Genomic DNA, 12,774 nt, shown 5'->3' with positions numbered 1-12,774 from the left:
ATTTTTCAGCGCACCTGCAAAAAATGCCTTTTTAAAATTTTTGTCGAAAATGGACGTGCAGCAAAATGAAAATTGCTGCATGTCCATTTTGGGTCTGTGACCTTACCACCAGCCATTGACCAGGCGGTAATGACCTACACGTGTCAAATGCCACTTGGCACGTGTCCAAAAATAAAAGTTATTTTTCAGCCGAACGTATTGGACGCGTGCCAAAAAGGAAATTACCACAAGAGCCGTGTGGTAACTCCATTTTGGCATGCAATGGGAGTGCGTAGATGCTTTTGCGGCTTGGCAAAAGGGCCCCAATGATAGCAATAAAAATAAATTATATATCTATATATAGAGAGAGAGAGATGTAATTTATTATATACTACACTAAAACACTAAAAAAACATTTTTTATAAAACATAATTTAAATTAGTGTTTTTCAACCAGTGTGCCATGGCCGCTCCTGAGTTGTGCCACGGCCCAGAGCTGAATGGGGAATCTGTGGGGATCCCACCAGAATCCCCTCTAGGTCCATGGGAATCTCGCAGGCATGGAAGTACTTCCTGCTGAATTCCCATGGGAGTTACAAGATTCTTACCGATGGGTCCTCCATGATTCCCAAGTACCACCTCCTCCTCCTCCTCCTTTCAGTAATTCAGCACAGCTGCACTTGCTCTCTGCCTGGGTTGAGGCAGCAAGGCTCACACAGATGCATGCATGAGCCAGCAGTAGAGGCCACCTGATCTACTGACACATGGCATGTGGCGTCCTCAACATGCAGCTGGCTCACCCACGTATTTGTCAGTGTCAGCCTTGCTACCTCAGCCTGAGTAGAGAGCAAGTGCAGAACTAAATTATTGAAGGGAGGACTCAGAGATCTTGCACAGTGGCAGTTAACTGTGGTTTGTCACCAAAGTGGTAAGTGTTTGATGTCATCACCGTTATTGCTCCCACAATATTCTGATCCAGCCCTTTGCAGTTATCATTGCGCCCTCTTTTGTTCTTCCCGTTGGGCAAGGAATTGGCCAAAGTTTTGTCATCGAAAAATGCACAAACCAGTTTTCTGAACAGCAGGCTTCCTGGGCATGGGCGTAGCTACGGGTGAGCCTGGGTTGGCCCAGGCCCACCCAATTTCGGCACAGGCCCGCCCACCCAAGCGCACGCACACTGCACTATTATTGATTAGTGCGAGCCTCAGCCTGGCCCTGCCCTGAAACGTGGGAATTTATTGGGAAAGAAATGAAAGGTTCTCTTGGAATCGACTCGAGAAGATCATTCCAGAATTGAGTAACTTTACTGCCAAGCAGCAGCAGCTGCCAGCAGCCCAGCCCAGCCCAGCCCAGCAGCAGGTAATAAAATTGTAAATGTTTTTTTTTTACATCATATAATTTTAACATCATCTTGTAATTTTTTTTTTTAATTACACTAGCTGGGGCCTGGGCACTATTAAAATTTATTGTTGTGGAATTTCTGGGTGGGGTAAGTACTTCACTGCCTAGGGCAAAAAAATGTATATATTTAATTATTAAAATATACCTTTTTTTTGCCCTGCAGTGAAGAGCCCACCCCCACCCAGAAGCCCACCACCATGACCTGCCAGCATTTTGATTACTCTTTTGTAATCAAAATGATGGCTGTGGTGTGGTGGGCTTCTAGATGGGAGGGGGGGGTAGACATCACGTTTCACTGCCAGTGCCGCCCTAGGGCAATGAGGAGCCCATCCCCACCTAAAAATTCCCCAACAATAAATTTTAATAGTGGCAAGCTAGCTTAATTTTAAAAAAAGTTGTCTTTCTCTCATTTTGGTGGGTTTTTGGGTGAGGATGGTCTCTGCAGTGCCTAGTTTAAAATTTAAAAAAAGTATAGGCACCGGCGGTTTTCTCTGGGTGGACCGGTGCATGGCAGAAACACTACTCATGTCTCATGTCTATCTATCTATCTATCTATAAGTCCTAAGCACTGGAATGCTCTCCCGCAACACCTTAAAACTCAAGCGGACCACGCCCTCTTCAAGAAGTTGTTGAAGACCTACTTCTTTGCCAAGACCTACTCCTCACTTTATACCGCTGCTTGATGCACCCTCCCTGGCTCCTACCCTGCTAGTTCACCCTCTTAGATGCTTCTCCCCCTGCATACTCCTTGTATACTCTTCTAAGTTTTCCTATTCTGTATTTTATTTAATGTTTGTAAGCCACATTATGCCTGCATGAGTGGGAAAATGTGGGATATAAGTGAACAATAAATAAATAAATCTATATATATATATAAAGATAGATAGATAGATAGATAGATAGATAGATAGATAGATAGATAGATAGATAGATAGATAGATAGATACGGACCTCCGACACAATTGGAGGAATTAGATAAAGACCTGATCGCAGATATTCAAAAGTTGGGAAGCAAGAGAGAGGTGCTGTTGCTGGGAGATTTCAATCTGCCGGATGTAGATTGGAAGGTTCCGTCAGCGGAATCGGAAAGAAGTAGAGGGGTCGTGGATGCTTTCCAAAGTGTTTTGCTCAGACAAATGGTGATGGAACCCACGAGAGAGGGAGCGACACTGGATCTGGTGCTCGCAAATGGGGATAGCGTGTCAAATATCCAAGTGGGTGCCCACCTGGGCAACAGTGACCATCAAACGGTTTGGTTTGATATAACAGCTAAAGTGGAGAGCGGCCACTCAAAACTCAAAGTCCTGGATTTCAAGCGTGCTGACTTTAGTAAGATGGGGGAATATCTGAGGAAGGAGATGATGGGCTGGGAGGAAGTACAAGAAGTGGAAGGACAGTGGTCCAGGCTGAAAGAAGCTATAAATAGGGCCACGAACCTTTTTTGTAAGGAAAGTAAATAAAAGCAAGAGAAAAAGGAAACCGATATGGTTCTCCAAGCAAGTAGTTGAGAAAATAAAGGCTAAAGAGTTGGCGTTCCAGAAATACAGAAAAACTCAAGAAAAGGAATACATGGAGGAATACCGGATGAAACTGAAAGAAGCCAAGAGAGAGATACGACTGGCAAAAGCGCAAGCGGAAGAACAAATGGCTAGAAATGTAAGGAGGGGTGACAAAAATTTCTTCAGGTATATTAGTGAAAGGAGAATGACTAAAAAGGGAATTGTGAGACTAAAAGATACTGCGAACCGCTATGTGGAAAATGATGAAGAAAAAGCAAATTTGCTAAATAGATACTTTTGTTCTGTTTTCACAGAAGAAAATCCTGGAGAAGGACCGCGATGGACTGGAAATAGTACAAATGAGAATGAAGTGGATAGAGCACCGTTCACGGAAGAAAGTGTGTATCAACAACTTGAAAAGCTAAAGGTGAACAAAGCCATGGGACCGGATGGGATCCACCCCAGGATATTGAGGGAGCTCAGAGAGGTTTTGGCGGGTCCTCTTAAAGATTTGTTTAATATATCCTTGCAGACGGGAAAGGTTCCGAGGGATTGGAGAATGGCAGAGGTGGTCCCTCTTCACAAAAGTGGTGATAGGGAAGAAGCTGGAAACTACAGGCCGGTAAGCCTCACTTCGGTTATTGGAAAAGTAATGGAAGCGATGCTGAAGGAAAGGATAGTGAATTTCCTGGAAGCCAATAAGTTGCAAGATCCGAGACAACATGGTTTTACAAAAGGGAAATCGTGCCAAACGAATCTCATTGAGTTCTTTGATTGGGTGACAGGAGAATTGAATCAGGGACGAGCTATGGACGTAATCTACTTAGATTTCAGCAAAGCTTTTGACACGGTTCCCCACAGGAGGCTCTTAAATAAACTGGAGGGGCTGAAGATAGGACCTGAAGTGGTGAACTGGATTAGGAACTGGTTGACGGGCAGACACCAGAGGGTGGTGGTGAATGGAATTCGCTCAGAGGAGGGAAAGGTGAGTAGTGGAGTGCCTCAGGGATCGGTGCTGGGGCCGATTCTGTTCAATATATTTGTGAGTGACATTGCCGAAGGGTTAGAAGGTAAAGTTTGCCTATTTGCGGATGATACTAAGATCTGTAACAGAGTGGACACCCGGGAGGGAGTGGAAAACATGAAAAAGGATCTGAGGAAGCTAGAAGAATGGTCTAAGGTTTGGCAATTAAAATTCAAAGCGAAGAAATGCAAAGTGATGCACTTAGGGAATAGAAATCCACGTGAGACGTATGTGTTAGGCGGGGAGAGTCTGATAGGTACGGGCGGAGAAAGGGATCTTGGGGTGATAGTATCTGAGGATTTGAAGGCGACGAAACAGTGTGACAAGGCGGTGGCCGTAGCTAGAAGGTTGTTAGGCTGCATAGAGAGAGGTGTGACCAGCAGAAGAAAGGGGGTGTTGATGCCCCTGTATAAGTCGTTGGTGAGGCCCCACCTAGAGTATTGTGTTCAGTTTTGGAGGCCGTATCTTGTTAAGGATGTAAAAAGAATCGAAGCGGTGCAAAGAAAAGCTACGAGAATGGTATGGGATTTGCGTTACAAGACGTATGAGGAGAGACTTGCTGAACTAAACATGTATACTCTGGAGGAAAGGAGAAACAGGGGTGATATGATACAGACGTTCAAATATTTGAAAGGTATTAATCCGCATACTAACCTTTTCTGGAGATGGGAAGATTACCATTACGAGAGGACATGAAATGAGATTGAAGGGGGGCAGACTCAAGAAAAATGTCAGGAAGTATTTTTTCACGGAGAGAGTAGTGGATGCTTGGAATGCCCTCCCGCGGGAGTTGGTGGAAATGAAAACGGTAACGAAATTCAAACATGCGTGGGATAAGCATAAAGGAATCCTGTGCCGAAGGAATGGATCCTCAGGAGCTTAGTCAAGATCAGTAGGCGGGGCTGGTGGTTGGGAGGTGGGGATAGTGCTGGGCAGGCTTATACGGTCTGTGCCCTGAAAAGCACAGGTACAAATCAAAGTAGGGTATACACAAAAGTAGCAAATATGAGTTATCTTGTTGGGCAGACTGGATGGACCGTGCAGGTCTTTTTTCTGCCATCATCTACTATGTTACTATGTTACTATGTATATATATATAGATATAGTGCCCACCCATATTAGCTCTGTGCCCACCCAAAATGTCAGGTCTCGCTACGCCACTGTCTGGGCATATGTAATTAAAAACCCATTTATTCAAGCAAGCCTATCCAAATGATCCTGACAAATCTAATGTACCATCTAATGAACCATCTACCTACACATACCCCATGATAACGACATTAACCCTAACTATATCTCCCACCTCACTCCCCTCTCCATTGCCTATTTCTACCTATTCATCTTGCCTTTTATTCTGATATCTTTTACTTTTACCCTCTAATAATATTTTGTATTCCTTTTACTATGTAAGCCGCATTGAACCTGCTTTGAGTGGGAAAGTGCGGGGTACAAATGTAATAATAATAATAATTTAGCCATAAACACACCAAATCCTTCAGCAAGTTGCACTTCTGGATCTAAGGAGGCAGAGACGGCCTAATGAACAATTCCAAGGCCTGAAGCGTTGTTTTCCTCTTTGGGAATGTGGTCTGCCCCTGGGAGATGGTAGAATTCCAGGACAGCTACAGCAGCAAGACTGATTTTTGAACTAAATAGATACAGCAGTGCCTCATTATGTCTTGTTAAATTGCATTGGTTTCCCATAACGGAAAGAATCAGATTTAAAGCTGCTTGCATAGTTTTTCAAAATGTATATGGCTTTACATCTGATCTGTTGATTAATGTATTATCATTATGTATTGCTCATACTGATAGACTAAAAGATCAATTGTTTCTGTCATCTCTATTCTGCAAGGGCATTAGATTCCAGAAGATGTTTATTTCCCCCTTCCCTGTATCAGTAACTTCTCTAAGGAACTCCCTCCATCTTGCTATAAGGACAGATAACAGCTATATTAAGCTTTAGGAAGAAGTTATGTGATCAACCATTGCTGTTTCTGTATCCGCTAACTGCTCATAGGACTGTTTTTTTTCTAATGTTTTTGTATCCTCTACTGTTTGTTGAACTGTGGTATCTTGTGTTTTAAAAACTGATGTAAAGTAATTTGTTGTAAACCACATTGAACCCTGAAGAGGGGATTTTAGCAGTATATAAGATTTGATTTGATTTGATTTGCTGTCAGCTTGGCAGCTGATTGGGGATCACCACACCTGGTGGAAGGTAGAGATGGTGGGGGTCACCTGGTGGCCTCAGCGGTAGTAGGTGGGGCTGCCAGGGGCTGTTGTGTACCCTCTCTGGAGGTTAGGGCTGTGGTGTACACTTGCAGATCCCCATGTAGGCCCAGGATACCCTCCTCCAGCCTTCTGAGCAGCTGCTCACATTCTCTTTGCACCTCCACTCCCTCCCGGAGCAGCTGCAACTTCTGGCAGTGATAATCACCAAGCTGCACATTGTGGCCAAGGAGCTGGTTAGCGAGGTGCAGCAGCTACTGTCTCTGCCTGGAGGGTCTGTGATGGGCCCACTGTGCCTCCTCTTGTGGCTCTTCACTCTCATAGGCCACATCAGCAAAGGCTTCAGGGGTGGGGGGGATGTCCACTACTGCAGCCTCCTGTGTCTCAACCACTTCCATCTGCCCCTGGGGGGGGGGGGGGTCTTATCTCCTGCCTGCTCCTCAATCCCATTGGCCTCGTGTGTGGGCGCAGTTAGCACATTTCCTGCCTCTGCAACTTGCTCTTGGGGCTGCTGGGGCTGGCAGCCACTAGGGCCTGCCTCGGCCTCTGAGTCTGTCTCATCAACTGCATAGGGAAAGTGGAGGAAATGTGTTTGTTGCACTACCTAAACTGACACTGTTTTGCAGCATTTTTGTACATACCTCTCCATGTGCACATCCAGATCATGGATGGTGAGGAATGGCATTGTCACGTAACCCAAAGATGGGTGCCTCTACATGCAACACTGCTGGAGCCAAGGGGTATAGTGCACTGTACCTCAGAGATCAGCATGCCAGAGAGCCACACAGGCAGGTGGGTATCCTCTTCCACATATTTCTCTCCCTCAACTTTGAGCCTCACAATGCTATTATGGCACTTCCTCTTGTCACATATATCTGAAAAAGCTCTTATCCCCCAATTTTACCGTATTAGCTATCTTTTCTTCCATTTGCCGCTTAGCTTTCCTGATAGCTTTTCTAGCTTCTCTTCGCTTATTCAGGTATTCTTTCCTGTCTTCATCTTTCTGAGTCATCTTATAACATGCGAAGGCTAACCTCCTTACCCTTATCTTTTCAGCTACTACATTCGAGTACCAGAGCAGCCTTCTTTTCCTTTTATGTAATTTTCTAACATAAAAGTTAGTTGCCTCTAATATAGCTCCTTTCAGTCTTGTCCATTGCTGTTCTACATCCTTCAGCTGTTCCTATCCTACTAACTGTTCCTTAAGAAATTCCCCCATTTCGGCAAACTTAGTTCCTTTGAAATCCAGGACACTTGTCTTTGGTCGTTTTGCGATAAACATCTCTGGCACCATTTAGAAGTCATATTGAAAATGTCCCTCCATGTAACTCAAGCCTTGCTTCAATGCATCCAGCGGTTTCAGGCATAATCACATTTGGAAGACTGAGCAATGATGAAGATGACAATGACCATCATGGTAGATGCGCAATACGATTTGATACGTATGATAACCAAAGAGTGTGATGGGGACTCTGGCTCTGGGTGGCAAATTCAGCCTTGAAAGCTAAGTTAAATAAATTGCCCTCTAGATAACAACAGCTCATTGAAGATTCCTTACATAGGCTGATGGAAAAGTTGGAAGAGCATAAAACACTTTGACTGCCCAGGGACAAGGCAAAGGGAATGTTTAAGTATTTAATAGGATCCAAAAGGGTAGAGGATTCCAGCAGTACAAGTAGTACATTTCAGACTCACCCATGGCCAGTTGGCAACAAGTCCTCTTGGGACGCAGGAAAAATATTAAACAAGGTAGTTCAGAAGGCCCAAGAAGGCATAGACTTGGGCTTCAGTTCTTCCATCCCTGGGCCTCCTTAACCTTAGCCTGGCCCTGTCGTTTAAACTCCAAGGTATGGACTCCGCCCCTCTCGGCTCACTTCCTTCCAGGGCGGGATCTGTGCTCTAAAGATGGCCCAGGCTAGTAAAGGAGGGTCTTTTCTTAAGGGGAGGGGCAGTGTTAGATAAACTCCCTCACACGAGGCCATGACTGTGGTAATCCAGCCGCTAGAACCATTTTGCCTAGTGGTAAGCAAGGTCAAGAGTGCACTGATGCCCTCCCAAAGTTGGAATATTTGGATGTACTATTCAATATAGCACAAGCAAAAGTATACCTGATAGAAACCTGGATTTGCATGCTGCAAGATCATACTCAGGAATTTCAAGTGCAACCCTATGTGGGGTATGGGCATCGGATGGGCTATACAAATCTATTTTTTATGGACTGTTTGAAGATCAGGGTGGGGATTAGTAGGGGACTAGTAATAATAGGAGACTGGCTGGCATTTTAATCTACTCACTCCACACATCTTTCTCAGTCAGTAAAACAGTCCAGGATAACATGTGTATTCCAAATCAAACTTGATTTATTAGAAGAGCATCTAAATAAAGGGGTCATTATACATTCAGTATGGGGCTCTTTTTCAAAACTGAAAAACGTCCAAAAAGTGGCACAAAGAAGCACTTGAACTCCCCCCCCCCCCCCCCCAAATGTCCAAATTGCTATTTCCTATGCAGTTCATCTGAAGTGCATCCAAATCACAAGGGGGCATGTTGGGGGCAGGATTTGGGTGTTCTACCATAATGGAACAAAGCAAAAACATCCAGGGCTAAAAGTTGGAAGTTTGGGGCTAGACCTGTTTTAATAACGACTAAGTCATAATAAGGTGCCCCAAATGACCACTGAAGGGATTAGGGCATGACCCCCCCTTTACTCCCCCAGTGGTCACTGACCCCCCTCAAACCCCTAAAGATATAAAACAGTACATGCCAGGCTCTATGGCAGCTTCAGATGTTATAGTCAGTCCTATTAGAGGAGCAAGCAAGCCCCTGGAGTAGCCTAGTGATCAGTGCAGTGCACTGTAGAGAAGAGGTTCAAAAATTGCTATGTTCACTACTGGATTTTTGGACGTTTGCCGCAAAATGTCCAAAGTCGGATTTAGACACCATATCGAAAATGCCCCTCCACATCTCCTCAGATATATGTGATAGCATCATTAAAAACACTGGTATAGTCTTTCTTAGTGGACTTGATTCTTGAAATCATATACCTTTACTCCTTCTCTGGGATCATCAGAAAAAATTTAAGTGCCATTAAGAAGTGAAGGAGTAGTCTAATGGATGGAGCAGCAGGCTGCAAACAGGGAAGCCCAGTTCCAAATCCCACTGCAGCTCCATGTGATCTTGGGCAAGTCACTTAACCCTTCATTGCCTCAAGTACAAAAACAGATTGTGAGCCCAACACAGACAGAGAAAATTCCCACATATATGTAAACTGCTTTTGGTTGTACCACAGAAAGACAGTATGTCAAATCCATGAAAAGAAAGAACCCTCCATTGCCTCATTTTAGCTGTAAGCCCTCCAGGGCCAGAGAAATATTTACAGTACCTGAATGTAACTCACCTTGAGCTACAACTGAAAGAAGTGTGAGGTAAATCCAAGTAAAATATGTTTGAGCTGGTTTCCTTTCATAACATATTGCTGTATGGGCCTTACATTATTTCTGTGGAAGAGTAGCCTAGTGGTGAGTGCAGTGCCCTGTGAACCTAAGAAGCTAAGTTCAATTCCCACTGCAGCTCCTTGTGACTCTAGGCAAGTCACTTAACTCTCCATTGCCCCAAGTACAAAATAAGTGCCCGTATATAACATGTAAACCATTTTGATTATAACCACAGAAAGGTGGTATACTAAGTCCCATTCCCTTTCCATAGAATAAAAAAATGGGGAGTTTTTTGTAGCAGTAGTTTGTTACATTTTGTGGTGATTTCTATTGTAGCAGTGTTCTGGCAATTCTGAGATATTTTCTGTTTGGTTTGATTTAAGATGGCAACATTACTGAAGCTGGTGTATAAGAGATGTTACCTTGTGGGGTCAAGTAGAATAATATATAGACTGTGCAGGCAGTGATATCACAGTTTATTTGGAGATTTAAAAGACCACAGGTTAGTTTGAAAATGCTTAGGCAGTCAAAAGAGGGAGGGGCTTTTTTTTGGCCACCTCACCTTAGGTTATGTAGGCCTTAATTCTATTTAAAAAAAAACCAACCTAAATTAGGTGCCAATCGGCAACAGAGGTGCCAAAAATTACTAAGTGCAGTCCATTGCACCTAATCTTCTGTGCATTACTAGGTTTTCCACACTGAAAAGAGAGATAGAAGAAGCATAGAGTGGAAGGCTGAATTTCAAAAAACATTGAACAGACCAGGGGATAGGGAGATTAAGAAGGTTAGCAATAGGGTTACCACTGTGAGTGACTATAAGATCAAGAGTATGTCCAACTGTGTGGGTAGGGGAGTGAACATGTTGAGCTAAATCTGAATCAGAGAGAAAAGTACGACAATCAGAGGCTAGTAGGTCTTTAGGATCAGAGAAATGGATATTAAAGTCACCTAGAATCAGTAGAGGGGTTGGGTCAATTAACAATGGAGAAACTACATCATAGAATGATTGAAGTGTTGCTTGGGTCACAGGAGGTGGGACATAAATAAGAAGGGCAAGAGCAGGTTGTGGGAAGTGGAGACAGAAAGCCATGCCTTCAAGAAGTGGAGAAGAATAGGAATGAAGCAGAGTTGTTTTAACCAAGGAGATGTATAAAAGTCCATTACCACGCTTGTGGACATGATTAGAGAAAGGGATTGTTCAAGGAAAAAGATATCAGAATTAGTCAACCAGGTTTCAGTGAGACAGAGTAAGTCATAAGAGCATATGAATAACCATAGTGGGTCAGACATATAGTCTATCTAGCTCAGTATCCTGCTTCCAGCAGTGGCCAATCCAGGTCACATGTACCTGTCAGAAATCCAAATAGTAGTACCATTCCATGCTACCAATCCCAGTGCAAGCAGTGGTTCCCCCCATGTTTATCTCAACAACAGACTATGGACTTTTCCTCCAGGAAGTTCTCCAAACCTTCTTTTAAACCCAGATATGCTAACCAGTGCTACCACATCCTCCGACAATGAGTTTCAGAGCTTAACTATTCTTTGAGTGAAAAAATATTTCCTCCTATTTGTTTTAAAAATATTCCATGTATGTGGAGAGGGGGGAAGGTTTTTAGACTAGGAGGAGTGCGGGGTCCTGAGGGGCTATCAGAGTCCAGGCCCCTGGTGACCTAAGCATTGGGAGTTTACTTGAGGTAGGTAGGTTGGAAGGAGTGTTGGGGGTGTTAGTTGATGGGTAGTTTATGTTCATGTTGGTCTGCTGGTTGCCCCTTCCTGTCTTCATAAATGGGTGTATGTATACTTTCCAAGTTTAGGGGAAGAGACGGTGTGGGAGGGGGTTAATGTTACACAAAACGTTGATGATGTTTTTGACGGTCTGCTATATTAGACCATTCTCTTAAGTCTGCACTGGACATTTCAATGACACCCAGATCTTTTTCTTGGGTGTTGACTTCTAAGGTGAACCCTAGCATCAGTTAACTATGATTCAGACTACTCTTTCCAATGTGCATCACTTTGCATTTCTCCACATAAACATCATCTGCCATTTGGATGCCCAATCTTCCAGTTTCCTAAGGTCTTCCTGCAATATTCTTCTTCAGGGAACCATAACGCAAGCAAGACGTTTGATAGCAATTACTGCTGGAGTAAAAACAAAAATCAAACAAAAGATATTGTATTTCGAGTCTGTATCGCATGTTTTGAAATGCACAAAAGACAATCATGTACAAAATATAGACACAATGTCCTCATGTACCTTCATGCTAGAGGTACCTTCAACTGGCATCAGCACTACTGGGCCGGGCCAGATTTAACATCATCCGTAGAAATTGGGACATTGTTCAAGCTCATGATGTTTTCAGAAATTCTGACCTGCAAATAGCGTTCTCCAGAGAACGGAATTTAAAAGAAATATTATGTCCCGCAGACAGAGAGGGGCATAATCGAACGTTGCCGGCGAAATAGATCACCGGTGATCTATTTTGGCGGCGGCCAGAACCGTATTTTCGAAAAAGATGGCCGGCCATCTTTTTTTTCCGATAATACGGTTTAGCCCGGCCAAATGCCAGAGTTCGCCGGGGTTGAGATCGCCGGTTTTGTTTTTCAGCAATAATGGAAAAAACTGCCGGCCATCTCAAACCCGGCGAAACGCAAGGCATTTGGTCATGGGAGGAGCCAGCATTCGTAGTGCACTGGCCCCCCTGACATGCCAGGACACCAACTGGGCACCCTAGGGGTCAGTGCAGTGGACTTCAGAAAAAGCTCCCACATGCATAGCTCCCTTACTTTGGGTACTGAGCCCCCCAATCCCCCCCCCCAAAACCCACTACCCACAAATGTACAACACTACCTTAGCTCTTAGGGGTGAAGGGGGCAACTACATGTGGGTACAATGGGTTTTGGAGGGCTCCCATTACCAGCACAAGTGTTACAGGTGGGGGGGGGGCATGGTTCCGCCTGCCTTAAGTGCACTGCGGTACCCACTAAAAGTGCTCCAGGGACCTGCATACACGCAGGCCTCTAGAACTTGTTGCTGCTGTATAACCTTGGCACACCAGTTGACACCTGAAGACTAATCTCTTTGAAAAAGTCCTTTATTTGAATAAGCATGTTTACTCACAGTTAACTGCAGATCAGAGGTTGTGCCCCACTGGCAAAGAGTCTCCCCGGTACTGAGATTAGCAGCAGGTCAGAGCTAGAAGAAT

At 44.2% G+C, this 12,774-nt stretch overlaps 1 protein-coding gene across 1 annotated transcript in view; it reads right to left on the bottom strand.

Moving 5' to 3' along the window:
• Nucleotides 1-6,819, bottom strand: part of NPAS1 (neuronal PAS domain protein 1) — a 173,768-nt gene extending 166,949 nt beyond the window's left edge. The window contains exon 1 of the mRNA XM_030219981.1: nt 6,776-6,819. Coding sequence (XP_030075841.1) covers nt 6,776-6,819 — 44 coding nt within the window. The remainder of the gene's footprint in view (nt 1-6,775) is intronic.
• Between the last annotated feature and the right edge of the window lie 5,955 nt (nt 6,820-12,774).

This window comes from Microcaecilia unicolor, chromosome 11 (assembly GCF_901765095.1).
Source record: "Microcaecilia unicolor chromosome 11, aMicUni1.1, whole genome shotgun sequence".
Classification (NCBI taxonomy): Eukaryota; Metazoa; Chordata; class Amphibia; order Gymnophiona; family Siphonopidae; genus Microcaecilia; species Microcaecilia unicolor.
This window is presented reverse-complemented; position numbering and strand designations above follow the sequence as displayed.